Raw genomic sequence first — 27,325 nt, 5'->3', positions numbered from 1 at the left:
AAGTAGCAAAGTACTCTGAGAATTACTTTACCTCCAAATGCTTGCTGATCATATCTCTCCGTGGTATTCCAAAAAACTGATTTTTTTCCCTTAAGATTTATCAGTTTTCTAAGATTTATGAGACTTTTAGTCATTTCAAAAAGTTTTATAGGAGTATTTGATTTATAAAAATCTTTTATTATTGCAGTGAGATGGAAGATTTTCGAGGTATAGCTGAAGAGTCCTTTCCAAGCTTTTTAACCAATTCATTACTTGGTAATAGTGAGATTTTGGAAAATGTCACTCTTTCTTCAAATCTTGGCTTACCTGTCGCTGTTTCAACACTTGCTAGAAATAGATCCATGACTGATAACAGGTAAGAATTGTTTGAAAAGACGATTTTTTGTTAAGGTCTTAAACGCCTGTAATACATTGATACTTCTGTAAAAATGTCTCAGTCATGCTTGAGCTTTTGCTTTATGTATACTATATATACATAAATATATCACGTGTTTATATCTATTATATATATTCATATATATATAATTGTTACAAAAAATTTATTGTATGTTTCCCTAGACCATTGTGTTCATCACTAGTGGATGGGTGGATTTGGAACTGAGCACCAGGGACCTTTTGGTCTACTAATCCATTTTTCTGTTCATAATGTTTTGGGTTTATATTAGTTCAGCCTTACTGGTAGCTGGTAATTTGAGTTGTATCTCCCTATGTGCTGTGTACAGTTCATCCATCTTGTATGATGTGTAAAGTTTGCCCATACTTAAATATCTTAACTACTTCCCTTAAACGTTTGGAAAGAAGCATTATCTTTACCTTTGGAATGAAGGGGTTGAGTTAACTCTCTAAAAACTTTAAGCTTTAAGATTTCGGTGACTCTTTTGTTTAGTACAGACCTCATTGTTGATGCACAGATATTCAGAGCTTTTTATATGAGATGATGATTTTGAACACCAGAGGTCCTATTTGTTTTCATCCCCCCTCAGTTGGTTATAGTCATATAGCCCTATGTCATGGTGAATTTTAAATGTGCATAATTTAATTATTAACAAAACCTTTTGTGTGCATATAGGTATTCTGATATCCAGGCATCTTATTTAGCAGAAAGGAGGTTTTCAGTTCCATCGGAGTCATCTCCCAGTAGCCAGAGTGAAGCTGAATCAAGAGAGAAGTTACACCTTAGCTTCCAGGATGATGAGTAAGTTCATACCTTCATTTTGTTTTTTCCGTCCTAAAAGCAGGTCTCATCCTGTGTAAAATGAAAGTGTGACTCTGTCTCTGAGTAAGTCTAAGAATCTTTAAGAGTTTTCTTTGTATAATTTTAATCACAAACATTTTTAGTCTTTCCAAAGAACTTTTCTCATTCCAAAAGTAATATATGCTCATTAAAAAAAGTAGAAAATACAGAGAATTATAAGGAAGACAATAAGTCTATAATCTTACTAACTAGACTGTTTTCTGTGCACCTATACATATGTATATTAAATTGCTTCACACATACAGGATTAAACTGTACATACTATTTTTAACTTTTAAAAATTAATATGCTCTTGTTTCAATTATAATTAATGTGTATATGTGTCCTGTTAATGGCTGTACCATGTGAGGCATTTAGATTATTGAGATTTTGCTATTACAAATTTACTGAATTTTATTTATACATTTGCACATCTAGTAGGTTATTTTATTCAGATAAATTCCTAGGATTGAAATTGCTGAGTTAATATTTAATTTAAAGACCGTTACAAATCACCACATTGCTCTTTAGAAGATTTGTACCACTTTAAACTCCCACTAAAAGATGTACATGAGAATGCCTACTTCTCTGAGCCCTCTCCAACATTTGGTGGTATTATTTTTAATCCTTGATTTTAGAAGTAAAAAAATTTGTACACATGCATAAATGCATAGAAGAAAATCTGGAAGGCTATAAACCAAAATGTAAATGGTAGTTATCTCTTGATGGTGGTATTACAGGCATTCTTAAAGTTTTCTGTGTTTGAATTCATAATGGAGTATTTATGGAATTGAACATACTTTAATGTTTATTCATTACTTATATTTTTGTTGTGAATTGCCTCTTGGTAACATTTGGATATAAGTGCTTTCTATATATTAAAGATGTTAACTCTTTGTATACTCATTCATTCCATGTGTATTTTTGACCAAGTGCCTACTGTGTGTCAGGTACTTCTCTAAGTACTTAGGAAATACCAGTGAACAAAACTGACATTAAACAAAAAGACATTAAAATATACAGTTTTATAGTATATTTGAAGGGAAAAGTGCTAGAAAAAAGTAGAACATGATCAGTGGTGGTCTCATTGAGGAGGTGTAAGATATGAGTAGAGACTTGAAGGGGGTAATTGGTCATGTAGACATCAGGAGGAAGAGGATTTCAGGTGGAGGCTGCATCAGTGTAAAGGCCCTAAGCTAGGAGCATACCTAGGTTCAGTCAGCAGGAAGGAAGCAGCTGTGGGGTGAGCAAGGGTTTTGAGAGATGGAAACCTTTAGAGGGTTTTGTTTTAAAAGGTTCACTCTGGCTACTGTGGGGTGAATACACTGTTTGGACGCAAGTCTGGAAGCAGGAAGACCACTTAAGAGGTTGGATTATCAAGGGGGTGAGGTAGATGAAGAGAGGAGCACCAGGGCCTCATGTTGGGGCACTTCAACGTTAAGGTGGAGAGAGGAGGAATAGACATGAAGACTAATAATTACTGGCCTGAGGTAGGAAGAAAGCAGTATCTCAGAAGTCACATAAAGAGCATATGTGAAAGAAGCGAGAGGGGTCCAATTGTGTCCAAAAAACTGAGGACTAGGAAATGACCATTGGAATTAGCATAGGTTAGGTCGTAGGTAGCCCTGTCAGGTGGCTTCGGTGGAAGCAGGAGGAGGCACACTAGTGTCAGAGGTTAGTATTGGAGATGGTATGTTTTGCTGCAAAAGTCAGCCAAAATGCAGGGCTGTGATAGCTGGTGAGTATAGTAGGTCAAGAGAAGTTATTTCTCTTTTCTTTTTTATGGTGGGAGAAGTTATTGCAAGTTTACATGGAGATAGGAATGATCTGGAAAAGGAAAGTCTGATTATATAAAAAGAAAAGAGAATTGCCAGAGCAATGCCTTTACATAAATAAGAGTGGACGGGATCTAACATGCCATGGAGGAAATGACGAGAGAGGTAGGACTGTGGATAGTTCCTCTGTATTACAGGTGGGAAGGCAGTATGTGTGGGTACATGTGGTGGTAGGAATTTGAATGTTGTCTTTTCGGTGCTTGGGGTCTCTTAGTGCAAGAGGAGGCATGGTCATCAACATAGGGTGGAGGAGGAGGAGTAGAGAGATGTAAACAGTCACGGGAGTGTGGGAGTGTGAACAGAGAGGGAAATAGTGGGATTGTCAGACAGCATCAGGAGTCCCACCAGGGTCATGGTAATGAATTTAATGTGATTGTGGTGTTTTCCCCAACCACATTCAGCTGCAGGGATGCTGGCAAGGTGTGAGGGGAGAGTTGGGTTAACTAGGCTTGTAGTTTGATGAAAGCAGTGAAGGATAAGGAAGTTGAGGATGTGTGATGATTGGTTATGAGATTTAGGTTAAGGAAGAGGAAAGGATAGCAGAAGGGTGAGGGAGTGTGAGATGTGGTGGTATGAATGAATTGGGGGCTTGGGTTGTGTCAGAACATTATAGAGTTGAGGTCCTAAGGCAGATGACATGAGGGGTTGTAGGACTCCAGGCCTAGAGACTTCAGCAAAGGTGATCTGGAAGTTGTACCGAGAGGACATGTTGATGGAGACACACATTCCATCTCTACACCCACTGATTCCAAGGCTGTGGGAGAGATGACAGTTCTCATTTGCCAGTGTTTAGGGCAGGCAGTGTCCTCATAGGACATCCAGGTTTTCCCTAAAGCGTGAGGTGAAAGGGGTGTTCACAGGAGGAGTTCAGGAATAACAAGATTTGGCTGATCCAGCACTGTACCTTGAAGGTACAGTAGAAGGGTTTGTTGGGGAGGATTCGTGGGGGAGAATGTGCTTGTGGATCTTTGAATGAAGTTAGCCCCACTGAACTGATGTTGGTGATGAGACAGTGGATATGAGGAGAAGGGAGGAGAGTATCAGTAGTAGCCTCTTGATTCTTTGATGTGGGCCAGGAGATCTGGGAAGTGGTCTTGTAGATCCCTGTTAATGGAAGATAGGAGACCTGGTGAGGTGGAGTCCTAGGTACAGTGTACTGGCCTCATTCTAGACTTTCGATGGGTGGAGGTGAGTGCTTTGGGGCTATTCCTTGCCTCCATTGAGTAGTCTGAAAATCTGGGTTGTTGTCTGAGAGCCAGACTTCTATGTCTGCTGTGATGGTGCTCCACAGGCTGCAGAGCCATGTGCTCCACAGGCTGCAGAGCCACCCATGTGAAGGATGGCTTCTGTGCCTCCTTCTGGGGGAGGGTGGAATTTATGTCTTAAAAATATCCTTATTCTAACTTCGGAATTAATAAATATTTTAGCTGAGGATAAGATTTAAAGATGAAAATAACTTTTCACAATATTTTGAAGGCATAGCTACATAGTATGAGAAGCCTGATGTCATTTTGATCCTTGACCTTTGGTGTCTGAACTTTTTTCTTTCTGGAAACTCCTAGAATCCTCTCTCAGTCTGTGGTGGGTGATTTTTGTACTCATCCCCACCCCCCCCCTCCCCCCACCAAATTCTAATTGGCATCGTCCAGAAATCTGTGTGCTTTAGTTCTAGATAATTATTACTTTGGTAATTTTCTATGTTTCTTTCTTTTTTACTGTTTGGATTGCCTGGGTTGATCTATTTCCATTATTTTTTCCTTTGTTTGTTTTTGTTTGTTTGTCTCAGTGCAAACAATGTTCTAGATAAGTTCCCAGTTTTTTTCCAACCCTTCAATTAAATCATTTGGCAGTCATAATTTTGAGAGCTCGTTTTTCTGGTCTCCCCCCCCCCCCCCCCCTTAAGTTTTTAAATTTATTTTGTGAGAGAGAGAGAGCAGGAGAGGGGCAGAGAGAGATTCCCTAGCAGACCTCGTGCTGCCAGTGAAGAGTCCAACATGGGGCTTGAACCAACAAGCCATGAGATCATGACCTGAGTGGAAATCCAGAGTCAGACGCTTTGCCCACTGACCCACCCAGGTGCCCTAGTCTTCCATTTTTTATAACTCCTTTTTGTGGATGTAATGGCTACTTGAACATTTTCTGAGAATACTAATTGGGATTTTTCAAAGTTCTATAAATTATTCCTTGTCTCTGGGGTTGTTTAGTTTGTTCATCTTTATTTTTATCTCTCAAGCTGCTCCTTCTCCTGAATCTGATTTATGGCTGCCTTCTTGATTGCTAGTATGGGCTAGTGGGTATCCAGGTCTCATTTCTGTTAGGTCTTTGTGCAAGCTAGGTAGTGCTCCTGGCTGGCTTCACTTTGAGGTGAGCAGGCTGGGGAGTCTTCCGTTCATGCCAGGTGTTTAACACTGCTGTCACCACTATAGTTTCATTCTGCACAGGCGTTTCATATGCCTTGTGTGGAGAAGTGCCATCCTAGGTGTGTGGTGTCATGTTGACACTGTTGTTTTGTTTGGTTGGGGAGCAGGAGTGGGAAACTGCCCAGCACAGGCATCTGGTAGACTTTCAGTCAACCCCTACCTCCAGACTCCCTCCTGCCCTCCTTCCTCCTGTAGTCAGGAAACATTTCTGGAGCTCTTCCTGGCAGATTTGCTTTCTGCTTCTGGGCCCTTTTGTTCTTGTTCTGGACCACAGCTTTCTTTCTCCTGCATACCCCATCTGCTTTTCAGATTCAAGAATCTGACGTAAGCTTGGGCTAAGACTGGTGGCTCTCATTCAGATTGCTTTACTTTTATAGATGTTCTTACTGTCGTTTTCATGCACTCCTAGAAGTTACTCTTGCCACTTTTACTTGAAACTTATTTGACTTAATTTGAAGAATTTTAATGGGCAAGTGATAGCCCATTAGTTTTGAGGAAGTAGATTTGGGGGGAGGTGGTTAACTGGCTCTGTTATAAAGTTCTAACGGTCACACTACAGTTGACCCTTGAACTGCATGGGTCTACTTATATGCAGATTATTTTTTATAAATATAGTACTATATGTGTATTTTCTCTTCCTTATAATTTTCTAAATAACATTTTTTTCTCTAGCTTTATTATAAGAATACAATGTATAATACATATACAAAGTATGTGTATGTTTTTTCTACATCAACAGTAGTAAGTAGTTAAGTTTTGGGGGAGGCAAAAGTTAGACACAGATTTTCAACTGTGCAGGAAGTTGGTGCCCCTAACCCTTATCTTGTTTAAGGGCCAAGTGTGTATGCTCTTCTTAGAGTGGGGGCCTTTAAAATATGAAATGAACCTGAATGTCAAGACTTCTTTTTTATTTATTTCATGTAACCAACTTGCCTTCCCTACCACCTTCTATTTTTTATTTTTTTTTTAATTCTTGGGAAAATGAGAGCGTGAGCGAGGGAGGGGAAGAGAGAGAGGGGGACAGAAGATCTGAAGTGGGCTCTATGCTGACAGCAGAGAGCCTGATGTGGGGCGTGAACTCACCAACTGTGAGATCATGACCTGAGCCGAGGTCAGATGCTTAACCGACTGAGCCTCCCAGGTCCCCCCCACCTTTTTTTATTTTTAAAAAGTCACATAGAGATCTTTATTGTCTTTTTTCTCTTTCATATGCTCATTTTATTTATTTGAAATATAATTGACACATAACATTATATTAGGTGTACAATGTAATGATTAGATGTTTGTATGTGTTGTGAAATGATTACCACAATAAGTCTAGTTAATATCTATCACCTTACATAGTTACAGAAAATTTTTTTCTTGTGATGAGGACTTTTAAGATTTACTCTCTTAACAATTCCAGATATGCAATATAGTATTATTACTGATAATCACCATGCTGTATGTTATATCTCCGTGACTTATTTTATATCTGGAAGTTTATACCTTTTGACTCCCTTCACCCATTTCTCCTACCCCCAGTCCCCACCTCTGGGATACATTAATCTGTTCTCTGTATCTGTGAGCTTAGTTTTCTGTTTTCATTTTTATTTTCTGCATATAAATGAGATTATGTGGTATTTGTCTTTCTCTGTCTTAATAACCATAACACCGTTAAAGTCCATCCATGTTGTTACAAATGGCAAGATTTCCTTTTTTATGGCTGAACAATATTCCATTATGTATATATTATCACTTTTTCTTTGTTCACTCATGTGTTGATGTACACTTAGGTTGTTTCCATCTTGGCTGTTGTATATAATGCTGCATTGAACATGGGGATGCCATATATCTTTTTGAGTTAGTGTTTTAGTTTTCTTTGGATAAATACCCTGCAGTGGGATTGCTGAATCATACGGTAGATCTATTTGTAATTTTTGAAGAACCTCTGTACTGTTTTCCATAGTGGGTGCACCAACTTACATTCCCAGTTTACATTCCTACTAGCACTGTACATCTGCACCAATGCCTGTTATTTCTTGTTGTTGTTGTTTTTTTTTTTTTTAATAATAGTTACTATAACAAGTGTTAGGTGATATCTCATTGTGGTTCTGATTCGCATTTCCCTAATGATTAGTTGATGTTAAACATCTTTTCATGTACCTGTTGGTCATCTGTGTGTCTTCTTTGGAAAATACTTTTTCAGATATGACCATCTTCTAATTGTATTGTTTGGGTTTTTGTTTTTTGTGTTTTGTGGGTTTTTTTCTGTTGTTTGTTTTTTGTTACTGAGTTGTATGAGTTCTTTATACATTTTGGATATTAACCACTTATCAGATATGATTTGCAGATATTTTCTTCCATTCAGTAGATTGCCTTTTCATTCTGTTGGATTCCTTTGCTCTGCACCCCCACCTCTTTTTCTCTCTTCTATATCTTACAACTTTGTATCCATTTATAGTCTTTTCACCTACCCCTACCCTCTCTTTTACTCAGCTCCTGTTTGGGGTAAAACTTTCCTTTATCTACTTATGAATGCACTTTTGGATTGAACTAATGGTAATGGCTTTCTGTGTATTACAGCCTCAATAAAGAGATGGAAAACCTGGGAGGTGAATTAGAGTTGGGAGTTGCCTCAGGCACAGGGGGTTAGCACTTGGAATAGAGAAAGACTATCTTCATTTCATCCATCCTGGCCAGATTATAGCCTGACCCTAAGATATCAGTTTGTCAGATGATGAATTTATTGCATTTAGAGGCCTTTTTCTAAAAAGTTCATTGCTACCCTTCCTCTTGCTGGTGGAAGGCTGTGGTGAATTGCATCGGACCCAAGAAGTTTTGTAGGAGATTGGGAGGAAAAAATTGCCTTTAAGGAAAAATACTGTCATCCATATATAAAACAATAGAAATACAAAGATGGGGACAAGGCCAGTAGCAGAGGCTAAAAGTAATATAAAGCATTTAGTAATTCAGAGAATCAGCTTTTTGGCAAATATATCAGTATTGTTTAAGTCTGTCTTGTTTTTAGAAAGCTGAGTTTTTCTGTAGATGTGATAGATTCAGAGATATTTGAGAAAGAAAACACCCCCATTTTATAACGTGCAAGGCAGAATAGCAATAAGATGCTATATTTGATTTTGGTAGATTGTGTATCTCTGGACCCCAAATGGTGGTGCAGTCCCCAGGACACCTACAAGTGGAACCAGTAATGGTTTCTGGCTGGTCCTAGAAATTTTTCTTTTCACTGTATCCATTTTTTCTTTTTGGGAGATTAAATACATAACTGATTAATGACTATTTTATTGATTTACCCAAGATAACTAACATTTCATCATCATTCTGTTCCCTAATGAAAAAGTTGTATCTCTAAGAAAAAGAACCATATAGAAAGTCAGCATTTGTCAGATGCTGTTCTTGAAGAGTCTGATTTGCAAAGAAATATAGCAAGAACAGAAGAGGAGCAAGCTAAAACTGCAGAATCCTTTCAGAGCCAAAATCATTTTGATAGGATTTCACCACTGGAACAAGTGCAAGGTACTGAACATTTAGAAATTACTTCTTAACGTATGTATTTCAATTTCCTTTCTCATTTGTCTTTGGTATTTATCTTAAGCTGTGATATGGAAACTGAAAACACTTATGGCTTGGCGTTTACCTATTAATATTTTTATAGGAAAAGGTCTTTTAATCTCTTAATTATTGTTGCTGATTAAGCTGAAAACTCCTTTCCTTAGGAAATCATGCTGTCAGATGGTTGCAGCACCCTTTATGCAAGACACACTTTTCACATTTCCTGCTCCAATTAATTAAAAAAAATTTTTTTTAACATTTATTTATTATTGAGAGACAGAGAGAGACAGACTGTGAGCAGGGGAGGGGCAGAGAGAGAGGGACACAGAATCTGAAGCAGGCTCTAGGCTCTGAGCTGTCAGCACAGAGCCCGACGTGGGGCTCGAACTCACGAACCGCGAGATCATGACCTGAGCCAAAGTTGGACGCTTAACCGACTGAGCTACCCAGGCGCCCCTGCTCCAATTAATTTATATTTTTACCAGTAGTCATTTTTGTTCCTAAACTTATTTTTATATACTTTGGTGAATTATAAATTCTAAAAGATTATTATTTCTTTTTTTTTTTTTAATTTTTTTTTAATGTTTTTATTTATTTTTGAGACAGAGGCAGAGCATGAGCAGGGAAGGGGCAGAGAGAGAGGGAGACACAGAATCTGAAGCAGGGTCCAGGCTCTGCGCTGTCAGCACAGAGCCCGATGCGGGCCTCGAACTCACGGACTGTGTGATCATGACCTGAGGCGAAGCCGGACGCTTAACTGACTGAGCCACCCAGGCGCCCCGAAAAGATTATTATTTCTAAGAAAACCAAGTTTAACACTTTGGAGTCATTTGAACAATTGTTTTCAAATTGAATCTGGGAAAGAAACTACAAAAATGTGGGGAAGATTGTAAAATAAATAATTTACAGACTGCTGCTTTCAGATTGCTTTTAAGTACTCTTTGTTCTCTTTCATCAGAGAAATTAAAGCTAGATATTTTAAACCATGTATTGTAGGCTTATGTAGTTAAGATAGCATGTAACTCCAAATGGTTTAGTACTTCAAAGGCCTTGCTTGAGCCTATATTTTACAATTGATGAATGAATGCACATTTTTACGTTTGTGTTAAATTCTTTTTTTTTTAATGTTTATTTTGTTATTTTTGAGAGGGTAGGGAAGAGGGGCAAAGAGAGGAAGACAGAGGATCCAAAGTGGGCTCTATGCTGGCATCAGAGAGCCTGGTACAGGGCTTGAACTCATGAACCATGAGATCATGACCTGAGTCGAAGTCAGATGTTTAACCAGTTGAGCCTCCCAGATGCCCCTGTTTATGTTAAAAATCTTGAGATGCTTGTATTTCCCTTGATGAAAAGTGTCAAATATTTATGAATGTAGTGAGAATGATATTAACTCCTCATACTCACAAGCAATAAAAGAGAAAATTAATAAATTGGACTTCATTGAAATTGAAACCTTTTGTGTCTCAAAAGACTTATTAAGACTGTGAAAACGCAACACGAGGATGGAAGACAATGTTTGCAAATCATATATATGATAAGGGATATATAAATAAGTCTTACAACTCAATAAAAAAAAAAAAAACCCATACTGTAAAATGGGCAAAGGATTTCAATAGACATTTGTCTAAAGAAGTTGTACAAATGGCCAATAAACAAATGAAAAGATGCATAACATCTTAGTCATCAGGTAAATGCAAATCAAAACCACAAGATAATCACTATGCACCTACTAGAATAGCTATAATCAAAAAGTTGGAAACAGCAAGTGTTGGTGAGGATATGGAGAAATCGAAACTCTCTTCCTTTGCTGGTAGGTATGTAAAATGGTGCAGTTGCTGTGAAAGTAGTTTGACAGTTCTTTAAAACATTAAACATAGCACTACCGTATAAGCCAGCAGTTCCAGTCCTAGGTGTATACCTGAGAGAAATGAAAACATGTCCACGCAAAAGCTTGTACATGAATGTTCATAGCAGCATTAATGACAGTAGCCAAAAAGTAGAAACAACTCAAATCTCCATCAACTGCTGAATGGATAGACAAAATGTAGTGTGTCCAGATGGTGAAGGGTTATTGAGCCATAAAAAGCAGTGAAGTATTGATATGTACTGTAACATGGATGAACTTTGAAAACATTAGGCTAAGTGAAGGAAGACAGATACAAAAGGCCACATGTTATAAGAGATTCTGTCCATCCACAGGTACATCTGTAGACACCAAATAGACAAATCGATAGAGACAGAAAGTTGATTAGTGGTTGCCAGGGCCAGGGAAGGGGAGAATGGGGAGTGAGTGCTACTGGCACAGTATTTGTTTCTGGAATGGTAAAAATATTATGGCATTAGAGAGTGCTAATGGTTGCACAGCCTTGTGAATATACTAAAAACTGCTGAATTGTACACTTTAGAAAGGTGATTTCATGGTATGCAAATTTTATTTCTGTTAAAAAAATCTCCTATACTTATCCCACAATCTAGTATAAGATTTATTCATACTTGCTTTATTTCTTCTGTTTTTTTATTACCTTTTTTCCTGATATTTTAACATTCCAAATGTCATTTTTTTCCTACATATTTTAGTGTGCATCTCTCAAAATACAGGTACTTTCTTATATAACCACAATGCTATTAACACTGCTAACAGACTTGACAGTTCTTTTATTACATAGTACTCTAGTCTATATTCATTTGCTAATTATCCAGGTTGGTTTGCTTGAATTGGTGTCCAAGGAAGATTACCTTATGTTGTGGTATATTTGTTGTTGTGTCTCTTTAGTCAGTGCCTGTTGACTAGGTCAGTCACCCTGTAGATTTTCCATATGCTTAGTCATGCTGTCATTTTTCTTGTTTCTCTGTTCCTGTATCCTCTGTAAAGCAAAAGTTTGCTTAAAAGGCTTGATTAGATTCATGCTCAAGTTTTTTTTTGGCATATGTATAATTTTTTATACTTCCCCACCCTGACAGTGTTTTAATTTAACTGATCAAATGATAAGTTCCTATACCATCATTTAAAAGTGCTCTATTCTCCTTAAAGGGAAAAAATGTTTAGTTCATTAATTTGCTATGTTTAGGAATTGTTGGGTATTTAGTTGATAAAATAATTTGGTCTCAGTTATTTTTGTTTTCTCCAACAGACTCGCCTATTGATTTTTGTTTACAATCATGGACGAATAATAAGGAGAACAAGGTAATCGTTTACATGTTAATCAATTTTTGGAGTGTTACTGGGAGAGTAAAAGTTCCTATCTCACATGTGTAAGTGCTAAATAGTAGTGATATTAGAGGTCTCTTACTTGTAAGTAGTAGAAAGCCATGTTACTCCTTCAAGTAACTAGGAACTGAGTAGTGCTGGTCCAGAGCCTCATGTGTTATCAGGATTTCACCTCTGCTGTACTTCACTCCTTGCTGGCTCTCTCTGCAATGATGGCTCTGGGAAGGTAAGGGTTTCTCTCTCTCTCTCTCTCTCTCTCTCTCTCTCTCTCTCAAGTTTATTCATTTAAATTTTGTTTTATTTTTGAGGCAGGAGGGTGGGAGGGACGGACAGAGAGAGGGGGACAGAGGATCCGAAGCGGGTTCCACACTGCCAGCAGTGAGTCCAATGTGGGGCTCAAACTCAAGAAGCATGAGATTATGACCTGAGCTGAAGTTGGACAGTCAACCAACTGAGCCACCCAGGCACCCCTCACTTTTTTTTAAATGAGCAAGAGCACAGGAGGGGCAGAGAGAGACAGGGACAGAGGATCCAAAGTGGGCTCTGCACTGATAGCAGCAAGTCTAGTGCGGGGCTCAAACTCATGAACCACGAGATCATGACCTGAGCTGAAGTTGGATGCTCAACCAACTGAGCCACACAGGCGCCCCAAGTTTATTTTTGAGAGACAGAGAGAGAGAGAGAGAGAGAGAGAGAGAGAGAGAGGGCAAGCGTGCACATGCACAAGCAGGGGAGAGACAGAGAGAGGGAGAGAGAATCCCAAGCAGGCTCTGCACTGTCAGCACAGAGCCCGATGTAGGGCTCAAACTCATGAACTGTGAGATCTTGACTTGAGCTGAAATCAAGAGTTGGACGCTTAGGATCTGTAACTGACTGAGCCACCCAGATTCCACCCCCCCACCCCCCTGCTTCATTCTTAACATTTATGATCAAAAAAGAAGACCATGATCTTTCTTTAAGGATGAATTAAAAAAGAAAAAGATGACAGTTCTAATGAGATCACTTGGGTCATGTGTTCTCCTTTTTGTAAATCACTGTGCCAAGGGGTTAGATTGGAATAAAGCACTCTGTTGAGCCTGGACTTATGTCCACTTCTGTGTGTGTGTGTGTGTATGTGTGTGTGTGTGTGTGTGTGTGTGCATGCACACACACATATGTATGTACATATGCCTCAGTGTCTATATATATGCACAGAGTGGAGTGTGGCTGACTACCCCACCAGGTCCATGTGATGTAGAAAGAGATGCGCTCCTCAAAGGAAGGGGCACTAAGCAGAGAAACAGTTCCAAGTCCAACATAAATGGTTAGCAGGGATTTTGGGTTTGGAGTCTCATATTTATGAGTTTTTTTTTTTTAATATATAATATAAACAAAAAGTTCTAAAGAGTTATTTCTCTGTGCTATGTACGGGTTGGCAATCTGTGGCTTATTGTCCAAATCCAATCTGCCTGTTTCTGTAGTTTGTTGGAACACAGCCATGCCCATTTGTTTCTGTATTATTTAGGGCTGCTTTGTGCTACAACAGCTGAGTTGAGAAGTTGTGATAGAGACTGTAAGGCTGATAAAACCTGAAATACTTTGCTAGCTGACTCTTTACAGAAAATGTTTGTCAACCCCTGTTCTATATATTTGCTCCTTATGTATAAATAACTACTAATAACTTTCAAATTTGAGAGATGCTTTTTTGAGGAAGTTCAGGTGTAGTCAAATTGAAATTAAGTCAGAAAGCATGATTTCCTGAACATTTAGAAGACATGGTTTCTAAAGGGAGAGACCATAACTTTTCTTTTCTTTCTTTCTTTTTTTTTTTTTTTTTTTAATGTTTCGTTCTTTATTTTTTGAGAGAGAGAGATCGAGAGACACAGAATCTGAAGCAGGCTCCAGGCTCTGGGCTGTCTCAGCACAGAGCCTGACATGGGGCTTGAACTCATGAACTGTGAGATCATGACCTGAGCCAAAATTGGACACTTAACTGACTGAGCCACTCAGGTGCCCCTATAACTTTTCTTTATGATAGGAAATTTATTATTTTTAGGATTGTTGAAGAATTGACTTTCTAAAAGTATTAGAAATCATTGATGGTAAGAGAGGGACCATAAAACTGGAAAGCAGCAAAACAAGTATAGAAATATAAGATACTTGCTAAAAAGGAGATGATGAAGTGAGAGCAGGAGGAAAATAAATATATTAGAAAATGTAGACCAGAGGGAACTACTAATACATTTGATTTGTGTGTGCGGGGGAGGGAGTGGTGAGAATAAGCTCCTTTTTATTTTTAATTGAAGTGTGGTTGATATACAGTGTTATATTAGTTTCAGGTATACAGTGTAGCAGTTCAACAATTCTGTGCTTATAAATGCTCCCCACCAGAAGTGTAGTTATCCTCTGTCACCATCCAAAGTTATAACAATATTATTGACTGTATTCTCTATGTGGTACTCGTCATCTCTGTGACTTATTTGTTTTATAACTGGAAGTTTGGACTGCTTACTCAACTGTTTCACTCATCCTTCTACTCTCTCCCCTCCAGGAACCACCAGTTTGTTCCTGTGTTTGAGTCTGTTTTTTTGTTTGTTCATTTGTGTTTTTTTTAGATTCCACATCATTAGATTTTTATGAGCATAATTCAGCACTGTTCTCTGCAAGTATGCAATTGCACAGAGAGACCAAGTTTTTGTCTTAAAAATTGCTATGCATTTTGCAATCTAATTTTAAAGATGGTATTGTCTGATACATAATTAATATGATTGTGAAATAAAATTGATACTTAGAAGGCAACATCAACTTTTATTCTGGACTTTGAATGCCCTTAGCAAACTGCTGTGTGCCCTTAGGGTTATGTGGTTCTTGGGTTGAGGAACAGAAAAATCTGTGATTCCAATGTAAGCTGTGGAATCCAAAGCAAGCCTTGTGTTCAAATTCATCTGGGTATTTGTATACTGACTAGAATATTAGGTCCTCGAGCATCGTTCACACAATTTAAGACGTTAAATTTTAACAGTGTCTCATTGGGTGGGCCAGGGAAGGAAGGTGGCACGGGGGCAGGAAGAAAGTTATTGATTCATAATAAAACAGCTAGCCCTTATTACCTAAATTGTGAATTACACAGAGTGAGCACATTGGCGGTCTTTTTTGTAACCTTGTGCTGTGGTCTTCAAAGAAATGAGTTTGCTTCTCTTACTTGCATTTTATTTCTTACAGATTGTTGTTCCTCATGCTGGAAAGAAATTTGAAGACAAGAATCCAAACAATGACTTAAGCCACACTAGTTTATTAGAAAATGAGAAACTTATGTCACTGACAAGCTTGGACGATTCTTCTGGTACTGTAAAGTGACTTGTGTTTTCCTAGTCCTTACCTTGCTGCTCCATGTCTTTCTGCTTCTTTGTTTCAGTAATCATTGCCAGCTTTTTGTTTCTTTGCCTTCTTCTTCATCTCCTCCATACCTATACTCAAATGGTCACTTCTGTTGAGTGATGGGATTTTTCAAAACTTATTTATTATGAATCCTGGTATGATTTACCTCATTCCTCAGTTTACTATCATTAGAGACCAGAGTATAAAGCACTATGTTAAGAAACTGGGGGAACAATGAAATATTTAGCCTCTGCTCTCTGAAAGTTTTGCCAAGTGAGAACAGAGATCCACAGCCAACCTTCTGACTACATCAGATGTGTGTCAGCAGTACAAATTGTACAGGAATTGTAGGAGGGTAACAAATGAGTTCTGATATTGAGGAAGGTAGCTGTGAAGCCTTATTAAAAGGGGATGTAGGTGGGCCGCCTGGGTGGCTTAGTCGGTTGAGCATCTGACTTTGGCTTAGGTCATGATCTCACAGTTCGTGAGTTTGAGCCCTGCTTTGGGCTCTGTGCTCACAGTGCTGAGCCTGGAGCCTGCTTTGGATTCTTTCTCCCTCTCTCTCTGCCGCACCCCTGTTCACACTCACTCTCTGTTTGTCCCTCTCAAAAATAAATAAATATTAAAAAATTTAAAAAAAGAAAAGAAAAGGATGCAGGGCGCTTGGGTGGCTCAGTCAGTTGAACGTCTGACTTGCACAGAGCCTGCATTGGATTTTCTGTCTCCCTCTCTTGCTGTCCCTTCCTTGTGCATGTGCATGCATACTCATTCTCTGTCTCAAAATAAAGAAACATTAAAAAATTTCTTTTTAAAAAGGGTGATGCATTTTTTCCTCTTTCTTGAAAAGACCTGTGATAGGCCTAACATGGATCTGGGAAGAGAAGTATATTTCAGGAAGCTGGAATAGCTTCTTGTAAAGGCCCTAAGGTAGGGGCATTTTAGACCATGTTTGGAGACTAGCCAAACTCTTGTGATTTTGTGTGGCAGGTTTACAGCACTTGTAGGAGGCTAAATTGGGGAACAAACTCAGACAGGTAGGAAGGGACCAAATTATTCATGGCTTTGAAGGTCAGGCTGATGAACTGATTGGGATAAATACAAATTATAAATTAAGGACAGGTTTTGCTGCCACAATTTTTAGATATTTTGGATTATGGAATTGTGAATAAGGAATCATAGATTGAGTTTATATAGATCTTTGTTTTAGTAGGCTAGATTTTTATGTATGTATTTATTTTTGATTTTTTCTTTTTTTTTCTGTCTCAAGTTTTTATTTAAATTCTAGTTAGTTATCCTATAGTGTAATATTGGTTTCAGGAGTAGAATTTAGTGGTTCATCACTAACACCCAGTGCTCATCCCAACAAGTACCCTCCTTAATGCCCATCACCTAGCCCCTCTCCTCTCCCTCCATCAACGTTTAGTTCTCTATGGTTAAGAGTCTCTTATGGTTTGCCCCCCACTCTTTTTTCCCCCCTCTTCCCCTATGTTCATCTGTTCTGTTTTTTAAATTCCACATATGAATGAAATCATTTAGTATTTGTCTTTCTCTGACAGACTTGTTTCACTTAATATAATAGACTCTAGTTCCATCCACATCATTGTGAATGGCAAGATTTCATTCTTCTTAATGGCTGTGTAATATTCCTGTGTGTGTGAACTGCATCTTCTTTATCCATTCACCTATCCGTAGACACTTTGGCTGCTTCCATAATTTGGCTGTTGCAAATAATGAGGCAATAAACAGGGATGCATGTCTCCCTTTGGATTAGTGTTTTTGTATTTTTTGGGTAAATACCCAGTAGTGTGATTATTGGATCAGAGGGTAGTTCTGTTTTTAATTTTTTGAGGAACCTGCATACTGTTTTCCACAGTGGCTGCAGTGCAGTTTGCACTGGGTTCTTTTCTCTCTATATCCTTGCCAACACTTGTTGTCTTTGTGTGTTTGATTTTAGCCATTCTGACAAGTATGAGGTCATATATCTCATTGTGGTTTTGATTTGCATTTACCTGATGATGAGTGATGTTGAGTATCTTTTCATGTGTATGTTGACCATCTGTATGTCTTCTTTATAGAAATGTGTGTTCATGTCTTCTGCCCATTTTTAAAAATTGGATTGTTTTTTTGGTTGTGTATTAGTTCTATATATATTTTGGATACCACCCCTTTTTCAGATATTTTGTTGATTGTTTCCTTTGCTGTTGAGAAGCCTTTTATGCTGATGTAGTCTCAATAGTTTATTTTTTATTTTATTTTCCTTGCCTGAGGAGACCATATCTAATAAGTTGTTATGGTCAGTGTCAGAGACATAACCCACCGTGCTCTCTTCTAGGATTTTTATGGTTTCAGGTCTCACATTTAGGACCCTGGTGTAAGAAATTGGTCCAGTTTCGTTGTTTTGCATGTTGCTGTCTAGTTTTCTTAACACCATTTATTGAAGAGACTTGTCTTTTTCCCATTACATATTCTTGCTGCCTTTGTCGAAGATTAATTGACCATATAATTGTGGGTTTACTTCTGGGCTGTCTGTTCTTTTTTTTTGTTTGTTTTTTAAGTTCATTTATTTTGAGAGAGAGAGAGAGAGAGAACATGAGCAGGGGAGAGGCAGAGAGAGAGAGAGAGAGAGGGAGAGAGAGAATCCTAAGCAGGCTCCATGCTGTCAGCACAGAGCCCTACATGCTCTAACCCATGAACTGTGAGATCATGACGAGTCGAAATCAAGAGTTGGACACTTAACTGAGCCACCCAGGTGCCCTCTGCACTTTCTATTCTGTTCTCTTGATCTATGTGTTTGTTTTTGTGCCAGTACCATACTGTTTTGATTACTATAGCTTTGTTGTGAATCTTGAAACCTGGGATTGTGATACATCCAGTTTTATTATATTTTTTAAGTAGGCTCCACACCCACTGTGGGCCTTGAACTTATTAGGACTCTGAGATAAAGAGTCATATGTTCTACCAACTAAGACAACCAGGTGCCCCCAGTTTTGTTATTCTTTTTCAAGATTGCTTTTGCTATTGAGGGGCTTTTGTGGTTCCATACAAATTTTAGGACTATTTGTTCTCATTCTGTGAACAATAACTATTGGTATTTTAATAGGGATTACATTAAATCTGTAGATTGCTTTTGGTAGTATGCACATAGTATTTGTTCTTCTAGTCCATGAGTTTAGAAGATCTTTCCATTTGTGTCTTTAGTTTCTTTCATCAGTGTTTTACAGTTTTGAGAGTGCAAATCTTTCACCTCTTTGGCTAAGTTTATTCCCAGGTATTTTATTATTTTTGGTGCAGTTGTAAATGGGGTTATTAATTTCTCTTTTTGCTACTTCTTTATTAGCGTATAGAAATGCAATTGATTTCTGTATATCAGTTTTGTATTCTGTAGCCTTACTAAATTCATTTATCAGTTCTGATAGTTTTTTGGTGGAGTCTTTAGGGTATTCTACATATGATGTCATGTCATCTGCAAATAGTGAAAATTTTACTTCTTCCTTACCAATTTGGATTCCTTTTATTTCTTTTTGTTGTCTGATTGGTGTGGTTAGGACATCCAGTCATGTGTTGAATAAAAGTGGTGAGAGTGGACATTTTGTCTTGTTCCTGACCGTAGAAGCTTTGATTAGTTTTCCCCCACTGAGTATGATGGTTGCTATGAGCTTCTCATATATGGCCTTCATTATGTTGAGGTATGTTCCCTGTAAACCTACATTGTAGAGGGTTTTTATCATAAATGGATACTGTACTTTATCAAATGCTTTTTCTGAATCTACTGAAATGATCATATGGTTTTTATCCTTTCTTGTTAGTGTGATATATCATGTTGATTGATTTATGAATATCAAACATCCTTGCATTCCAGGAATAAATTCCACTTGATTGTGGTGAAATATTGTTCTAAATATATTATTGGACCCAGTTTGCTAATATGAGGATTTTTGTGTCTCTGTTCATCAGAGATATTGCCCTGTAGTTCTCTTTTTTTTTTTTTTATAGTGTCTTTATCTGATTTTGGTATCAGGGTAATGATAGAATGAATTTGGAAGCTTTCTTTTTTCTTTTATTTTTTGGAGTAATTTGAGAAGAATAGATACTAACTATTCTTTAAATGTTTGATAGAATTCATAGCTGTCTGGTCCTAGACTTTGGTTGGGAGTTTTTTGATTACTGATTCAATTTCATTGCTGGTAATTGGTATGTTCGGTATTTTTATTTTTTCCTCATTTACTTTTTGGAGGTTATATGTTTCTATGAGTTTATCCATTTCATCTAGGTTGTCCAGTTTGTTGGCATATGACTTTTCATAATACTCTTTTATAATCCCTTGTATTTCTGTGGTGTTGGTTGTTATTTCTCCTCTTTCATTCCTGATTTGAGTCCATTCTCTCTTTTTTTATGAGTCCTGCTAAAGATTTATCAATTTTGTTGATCTTTTCAAAGAACCAGCTCCTGGTTTCATCCATCTGTTCTATTTTTTTAGTTTCTCTTTTATTTATTCCTGCTTTAATCTTTATTACTTCCTTCCTTTTACTGGTTTTTGGGTTTTGCTCTTCTTTTTCTAGCTCCTTCATTTGTAAGGTTAAGTTGTTTATTTGAGATTTTTCATGCTTCTTCAGATAGGTCTGTATTGTTATAAACTTCCTTCTTAGAACAGCTTTTGCTGGATCCCAAAGATTTTGGAGTGTTGTATTCCCATTTTCATTTGTTAGTGTATTTTTGGATTTCTTCTTTGATATCTTTATTGAACCACTCATGGCTTAGTAACATGTTATTTAACCTCCATGTATTTTTGTTCTTTCCAGATATTTTATTATGTTTGATTTCTAGTTTCATAGCATGTGGTTAGAAAAGATGCATGGTATAACTTCAGTCTTTTTGAATTTGTTGAGACTTGTTTTGTGGTCTAATCTGTAATCTATTCTGGAGAATGTGTGCTTGCAAAGAATGTGTATTCTGCTGTTTTAGGGTGGAATGTTCCGAATATATCTATTAGATCATCTGGTCCAATGTATCTTTTAGAGTCACTGTTGGTGATTTTCTGTTGGATGATGTGCCCATTGCTGTAAGTGGTGTGTTAAAGTCCCCTACTATTATTGTGTTACTGTTGATTGCTTCCTGTATGTTTATTTTCAGCTGCTTAATGTATTTGGGTCCTCCCATGGTAGATGCATATATATTTCTAATTGTTATATCTTCTTGTTGGGTTGTCCCCTTTATGTTTATGTAGTGTCCTTCTTTTTCTCTTTTTACAGTCTTTGTTTTGTCCCAGTAAGTATTGCCACCCTGGCTTTCTTTTCACTTCCATTTGTTTAAGAAATGCTTCTTCCCTTCACTTTCAATCTGCATGTTTCTTTAAGTCTGAAATGAGTCTCTTAAAGGCAGCATGTAGATGGGTCTTACATTGTTTATCTACTCCATCACTTTTTGTGTCTTTTGGAATGTTTAGTCCATCTACATTCAAAGTAATTATTGATAGGTATGTACTTATTGCCATTTTGTTACTTGTTTTATGTCTGTTTATGTAGTTCTTCTCTGTTCTTTCTCTTGCTGTCTCCTCTCATGGTTTGCTGGCTTTCTTTAGTGATGTATTTGGATTCCTTTCTTTTCATTATTTCAATATATATTATTGATTTTTGATTTGTGGTTGCTATTAGGTTTGTATATAATATTTTCTGCATATAGCAATCTATTATTTTAATAGCCACTTAAGTTTTAACCCATTCTTTACTCCTTTTCCCTCCACATTTTAGGTATATGGTGTCATGCTTTGCATCCTTTTATTTTGTGAGTCACTTGACTAATTCTTATAGATACACTTATTTTTACTGATTTTGTGCTATGTGCTTTTCTTACTCCTATATATAAGTCTTTCTACTCAGAGTTACCTTTAACATTTCTTGTAGGGCTGGTTTACTGGTCTTGAGTTCCTTTAAGTTTTGTTTGGGAAACTGTATCTCTCTCTCTCTATTCTAAATGATAGCCTTGTTGGATAGAGTATTCTCGGCTGCATGTGTTTTCCTTTCAGCACACTGAATATATCATGCCAGTCCCTCTGGCCTGCAAAATCCTGCTGAAAAATCTGCTGATAGTTTTATAGGGTTTCTCTTGTATGGAACTGTATGGAACTTGTATGGAACTGTTTTCTTATCTCCTGCTGCTTTTAGAATTGTCTCTTTATCACTGCTTCTTGCCATTTTAATTGCTGTGTGTCTTGGTGTGGACTTTCTTGAGTTGATTTTGTTGGGGGCTCTCTGTGCCTTCTGGATTTGGATTTCTGTTTTCTTCCCCAGATTCAGGATGTGTTGAGCCATTATGTCTTCAAATAAATTTTCTTCCCCCCTTTCTCTCTCTTTTCCTTCTCTCTCTTCTTTCTCTTCTCCTTCCCTATAATGCAAATGTCATTATGTTTGATGGTGTTGCTGAGTTCTATAAGTCTATTTTCACTTTATTATTATTATTTTTTCTCTCTTAACGTTCAGCTTGTTTTCCATCCCTTTGCCTTCCAGGTTGCTAATTTGTTCCTCTGCTTCACCTAGTCTATTTATTCCATCTGGTGTATTTTAAATTTTAGTTATTGAGTTGTTCATCTCTGAATGGTTCTTTTTTATGTTTTCTGTTTCCTTGTTAAGTGTCTCACTGATGTCCTCCACTCTTTTCCCTAGTCCTTTGTGTATCTTCTTTTTTTAAAGTTTCATTTATTTATTTTGCGAGAGAACAAGAGAAAACACGAGTGTGGGAGGGGCAGAGAGAGAGAATCCCAAGCAGGCTCCATGCTGTTAGTGCAGAGCCTGATGCAGGGCTCAAGCTCACAAACTGTGAGATATATGACCTGAGCTGAAATCAAGAGTCAGTCATTAAACCAGCTGAGCCACCCAGATGCCCCCAGTGCATATATTTATGACCATTACTTTAAATTCTCAGTGGGAATATTACTTATCTCCCTTTTGCTTGGGTCTTTGCTGTGATTTCGTCCTGCTCTTTCACTTAGGACATATTACTCTGTCTTCTCATTTCATTTAACTCTCTGTGTCTGTTTCTATGTGGTTCAACAGTCAGCTACATCTCTTGCTCTTGAAAGTAGTGGCTTATGAAGAAGAGGTCATTAGTGTGTTACAGTGCAGTGTCCCCTGTTCACCAGAACCTGCCACTTAGGGGCATCTCCTGTGTGTGTTGTGTGTATCCTGCTGTTGTGGTCAAGCCACTTTTGCCTTCAGTGCAGTCATCTGCAGAGTTTCTCTTTGTCTGTTTTGGGCGGGGTTTACTCCCCATGTTGTAATGGGCCACTCTGCACTGCCTTGGGCTTGAGTTGAGTCAGAATAGGCATTTGCCAGAGCTGTGGTAACATCAAACTGCAAGGTGCTTTCCCTGTATTGTCCTCTGAGAAGCTTTCGTTGGTGGGTAGGTCTGCAGTCAGATCAGCTGTCTGCCCTCAGCCCACTGTCAGGACCACAATCTGACCGGTGTGTGTGGTTTTCTTTCTCCTTTCCTGGGGCAGGAGTCACTTTGGAGTGGTGCTGGCCCCTATCAGGGCTGCTTGCATACTGCCAGACTTGTGGCACTACTTTGGGTGAGCTCTGGCAAAAGTGTATTGGAAGAGGTGTGTCCACAGGAGAATGCGGAGCGCACTGTTAGCATCTTCACCCCACTGGTCCCCACAGGTATTTGTGTATTTAAGCTGCGGAGCAGGGAAGGGAAATGGCACCTGTCAGCTCCTTTTTTTTCTGGAGAAGTGTCCCAGTGATCCCTGCCTGCCTAGCAAATGCATCAGAATTAGTTCCCACATCTCCCTCCACATACCGTTTCAAACTGCTGCTTCTGTGTTGTGTCTCTGCAGGGCTGTTTGTTGTGCTGTCACTTAAAAGGCAGGGACTCCGTTTCCTCTTGCCCTCCTGGCTCTGCTAGAGCAGAGCCTGCTGATTTTTAAAGTTCCAGGTGTTATGCCCTAGTGATTGTTAAGAACCTGTGAAATCCCTCTGCACCCTTGGAGTCCCTCCCTTTTGCAGACTATCCCATGGGTTCATTTAGCTCCTGACCATGTCTCTGCCCTTCCTACCCTCTTTGATGTGGCTTCTTCTCCACATTTAGCTGTGGAGTGTTTGTTGTGCCAGTCTTCGGATCCTTTTCTGGGTTATTCACACTGATGTGGGTGTTATCTAGTTGTATCCATGTAACTAGTTGAACTTAGGGTCCTCCTACTCTGTCTTCTTCCTCAGAAGTCTTTATCAACCTTTTTGATTAAATATTATTTATAGTTCAGTCAGTACCTTAAAAAATTTCCTATTTTTTTCCCATTTTACCGATAGATGATGATATTGATGATGAAGAGTTTTATGATGAACATTTGGAGGCTTATTTTGAGCAACTGGCTATTCCAGGAATGTTATATGAAGACCTAGAAGGACAAGAACGCCCAGAAAAAGATTTTAAATTACCTGCAAATGATCCATTTCAGGTATGTTCCAGTCTTATGGTTTTTCAGAAATTTGACTTTAGAAAACTGTTACGGGTCCCTTTATATATTACCATAAAACACAAAATTTGGTTTTCTTTGGTTTCTGTTTTTCTGGATAGAAAGTTATGAGAAATACCTTGCCCATCCTTTCCTGCTTCTTACTTTTTCTTCATCTACAGAAAAATGGAAGAATATTACAATGAACATGTATGTGTATTCCCCTTATCCAGATCAACCAGTTGTTAACATTTGGCCATCTTTACATTTTCTTTATCCCTCCATGAATACTTTTTTCCTGTATCATTTGAGAGGCATGTACAGATATTTTGACATGGCATCCCAATACTTTGACATTTATCTCCTGCAAATAAAGATATTTTCCTGCATAATCTCAATTCTGTTATCTAATTTTGATACAGTAATATAAATGGATATATCGTCCGTATTCATTTACATTTACCCAGTTGCCTCTAAAATGCCCTTTACTTTTATTGTTTTTGAATCAGGATTTAATCAACGATTACAGTTGCTTTTGGTTGTCATGTTTCTTTAGTATTTTGATTTGTAGTTCTTCCATGTCATTAAAGTTATGTAAAATCTAGGCCTTTTTTGTAAAATGACTCGTAAACTAGGTATGTCTGATTGCTTTTCCTCCTACTGATTAGATTAAACATTTTGACAATTCAAATTAAGCATGTTCATTGTCAACAGGTTAAGATTAAACATAAGGATATTGTGTGCTTCTCCTTGTATTACATCAGGAGACATGGGAGTCTCTTTGTCCAACTCTTAGTGATGTTGTGTTTGATAATCTTGGTTAATGTGGTGTTGGCTAGCTGTCTCTTTGTGTAAGTGTCTTTCTTTGCTCCTTTGTTATCAAGAAATAATCTGGGGATGACACATTGAGGCCCTGTGAGCTTTCTATTCCCCAAGAACCTTTTGCCAACTGGATTTAGTATTATTGCTGAGGCCTCCTAGAAACAATTATTCCTGTGGTGGTTATACTGGTGATGTTTCCAGTTCCTTCTATGTTATTAATTACCTGGCATCCTTTTGTCAAGAAGTCATTCTCTGCTTCTCATCATTTTCCCCTAAAAAAGTTTTTATTTTAATTAAAAAAATAATACAACTAAGTTATTTTTTAAACAGGCAAATGAAAATGGTAGTTTAAACTATAAATCTCAATCAGAAAATAACAGCTCTCTGACTTCCCATGGCTCACACTCTTCAGGAAATTCTGAAACAATCCACAAAGAGTCTGAAGAAGGCCATGTTGTTTGTGTGCCTGGGATCAGTAAGTATTAAAATACAATTCCATTGTTCTTAAATTGTGTTTGACTTTGCCTTTTTTCCAAAGAAAAATCATTTATCATATGATTTCTAAAATTTTTTTTTTCAACATTTATTTATTTTTGGGACAGAGAGAGACAGAGCATGAATGGGGGAGGGGCAGAGAGAGAGGGAGACACAGAATCAGAAACAGGCTCCAGGCTCTGAGCCATCAGCCCAGAGCCTGATGCGGGGCTCGAACTCACGGACTGCGAGATTGTGACCTGGCTGAAGTCGGACGCTTAACCGACTGCGCCACCCAGGCGCCCCTTATCATATGATTTCTAAGTCCTATGATTTGTCATATGGTTGCTAAGTGTCATTTCTTTGGTATAATGTAACCTGTATTAATCATTGCATTCCTTCAGATTTTTAAACAGTCTAAAACTTTCAAAAGAGTTTTTAATAATACCTAAGTACATTAGTATTATTAGGAATACTGCAATATGAATTATGGAAAGAGCCTAAATTTCCATCAACTGATGAATGGATAAAGAAGACGTGATTTATATATTCAATGGAATACTACTTAGCAATGAGAAAGAATGAAATCCTGCCATTTGCAGCAATGTGGATAGAACTAGAGAGTATTATGCTAAGTGAAATAAGTCAGTCAGAGAAAGATATCATATGTTTTCACTCATATGTGGAACTTGAGAAACTTAACAGAACACCATGGGGGAAGGGAAGGGGTAAAAATAGTTACAAACAGAGAGGGAGGGAGGAAAACCATAAGAGACTCCTAATACAGAGAACAAACTGAGGCGGGGGGGGGGGGACCAGAGGTGGGGGACAGGGGAAAATGAGTGATGGGCATTGAGGAGGGCACTTGTTGGGGTGAGCACTGGGGGGTGAGCACTGGGTGTTGTATGTGAGCAATGAATCATGGGAATCTATCCCCAAAACCGAGAGCTATATACACTGTATACACTGAATGCTAGCTAACTTGACAATAAATTATATTTAAAAAAAAAAAAAAAGGAAATACTACAGTATGAAGGGCACCTGGGTGGCTCAGTTGGTTAAGTCTCTGACTCTTAATCTTGGCTCAGGTCATGATCTCATGGTTTGTGAGTTCGAGCCCCGTGTGAGACTCCATGCTGTTCGCGTGGAGCCTGCTTGGGATTCTCTCTCTCTCCCTCTCTCACTGCCCTTCCCCACTTGCATTCACACACGCTCCCTCACTCTCTCAAAATAAATAAATTTAAAAAGATACTGTAGTGTGTATTGCTTGCATTGGTTCCTACAAATGAGTGTGTTTTATTCAAACATTTGAGAATTAGAAATGAATTCTCTGTGTGGTAGCAGTTTGTCAGTTACTGTTGCCTTCTACTGATGGTTACCTTCTCTTATATGCAAATTGCTATATTTATCATATGATTTCTAAGTCCTATGATTTGTCATATGGTTGCTAAGTGTTAGGTTTACATGAAATAATTTAAATAGCAAGAAGCAGTTATTATATTAGATTACTGAAACTTTGACCTTGCTCCATTAATTTCTTTTCTTGTTTTTCAGGTAAATTTATAGATACTGGAGATAGTAGAAGGCATGTAGATGGTGTGTTATCATTTTCTTCTAGTACTCAGAGAACTGAGCAAGAGAAAGAAAGGGCAGACAGTTTGAAGGGTATTATGTCACATCATGGCAGAGTAAGTTTATATGCATTTTCTTTAAGTTTTCTATGAAAGGGTTAAAAAATCTTTTGTATGGTATCAATTTTTTTCAAAGCAACAACTGTTGACTTCTGGAAAATGTAGAAAGAAGTATTAAAAAATTTCCCTGCTTGGGGCACCTGGGTGGCTCAGTTGGTTAAACGTCTGACTTTGGCTCAGATCATCATCTTGTAGTATGTGGGTTTGAGCCCTGCGTCGGGCTCTGTGCTGACAGCTCAGAGCCTGGAACCTGCTTTCCGATTCTGTGTCTCCCTTTCTCTCTGCC

The 27,325-nt window shown here is 38.0% G+C and overlaps 1 protein-coding gene across 4 annotated transcripts in view; it reads left to right on the top strand.

Annotated features, from left to right (window-relative positions):
- The window catches only part of CEP192 (centrosomal protein 192), a 160,915-nt gene that overhangs the window by 6,729 nt on the left and 126,861 nt on the right, over positions 1-27,325 (top strand). For 3 of the 4 annotated variants that reach the window (XM_047826647.1, XM_047826646.1, XM_047826645.1), the window contains exons 3-10: positions 188-355; positions 1,070-1,195; positions 8,830-9,005; positions 12,173-12,225; positions 15,451-15,571; positions 23,907-24,055; positions 25,205-25,349; positions 26,903-27,036. In XM_047826647.1, coding sequence (XP_047682603.1) covers positions 192-355; positions 1,070-1,195; positions 8,830-9,005; positions 12,173-12,225; positions 15,451-15,571; positions 23,907-24,055; positions 25,205-25,349; positions 26,903-27,036 — 1,068 coding nt within the window. In that variant the 5' untranslated portion in view covers positions 188-191. The remainder of the gene's footprint in view (positions 1-187; positions 356-1,069; positions 1,196-8,829; positions 9,006-12,172; positions 12,226-15,450; positions 15,572-23,906; positions 24,056-25,204; positions 25,350-26,902; positions 27,037-27,325) is intronic. The other variant, XM_047826649.1, reaches the window with a different exon arrangement.

This window comes from Prionailurus viverrinus, chromosome D3 (assembly GCF_022837055.1).
Source record: "Prionailurus viverrinus isolate Anna chromosome D3, UM_Priviv_1.0, whole genome shotgun sequence".
In the NCBI taxonomy this organism is placed as follows: domain Eukaryota; kingdom Metazoa; phylum Chordata; class Mammalia; order Carnivora; family Felidae; genus Prionailurus; species Prionailurus viverrinus.
Note: the sequence above shows the minus strand (reverse complement) of the source record. Positions and strands in the feature narration are given on the sequence as shown.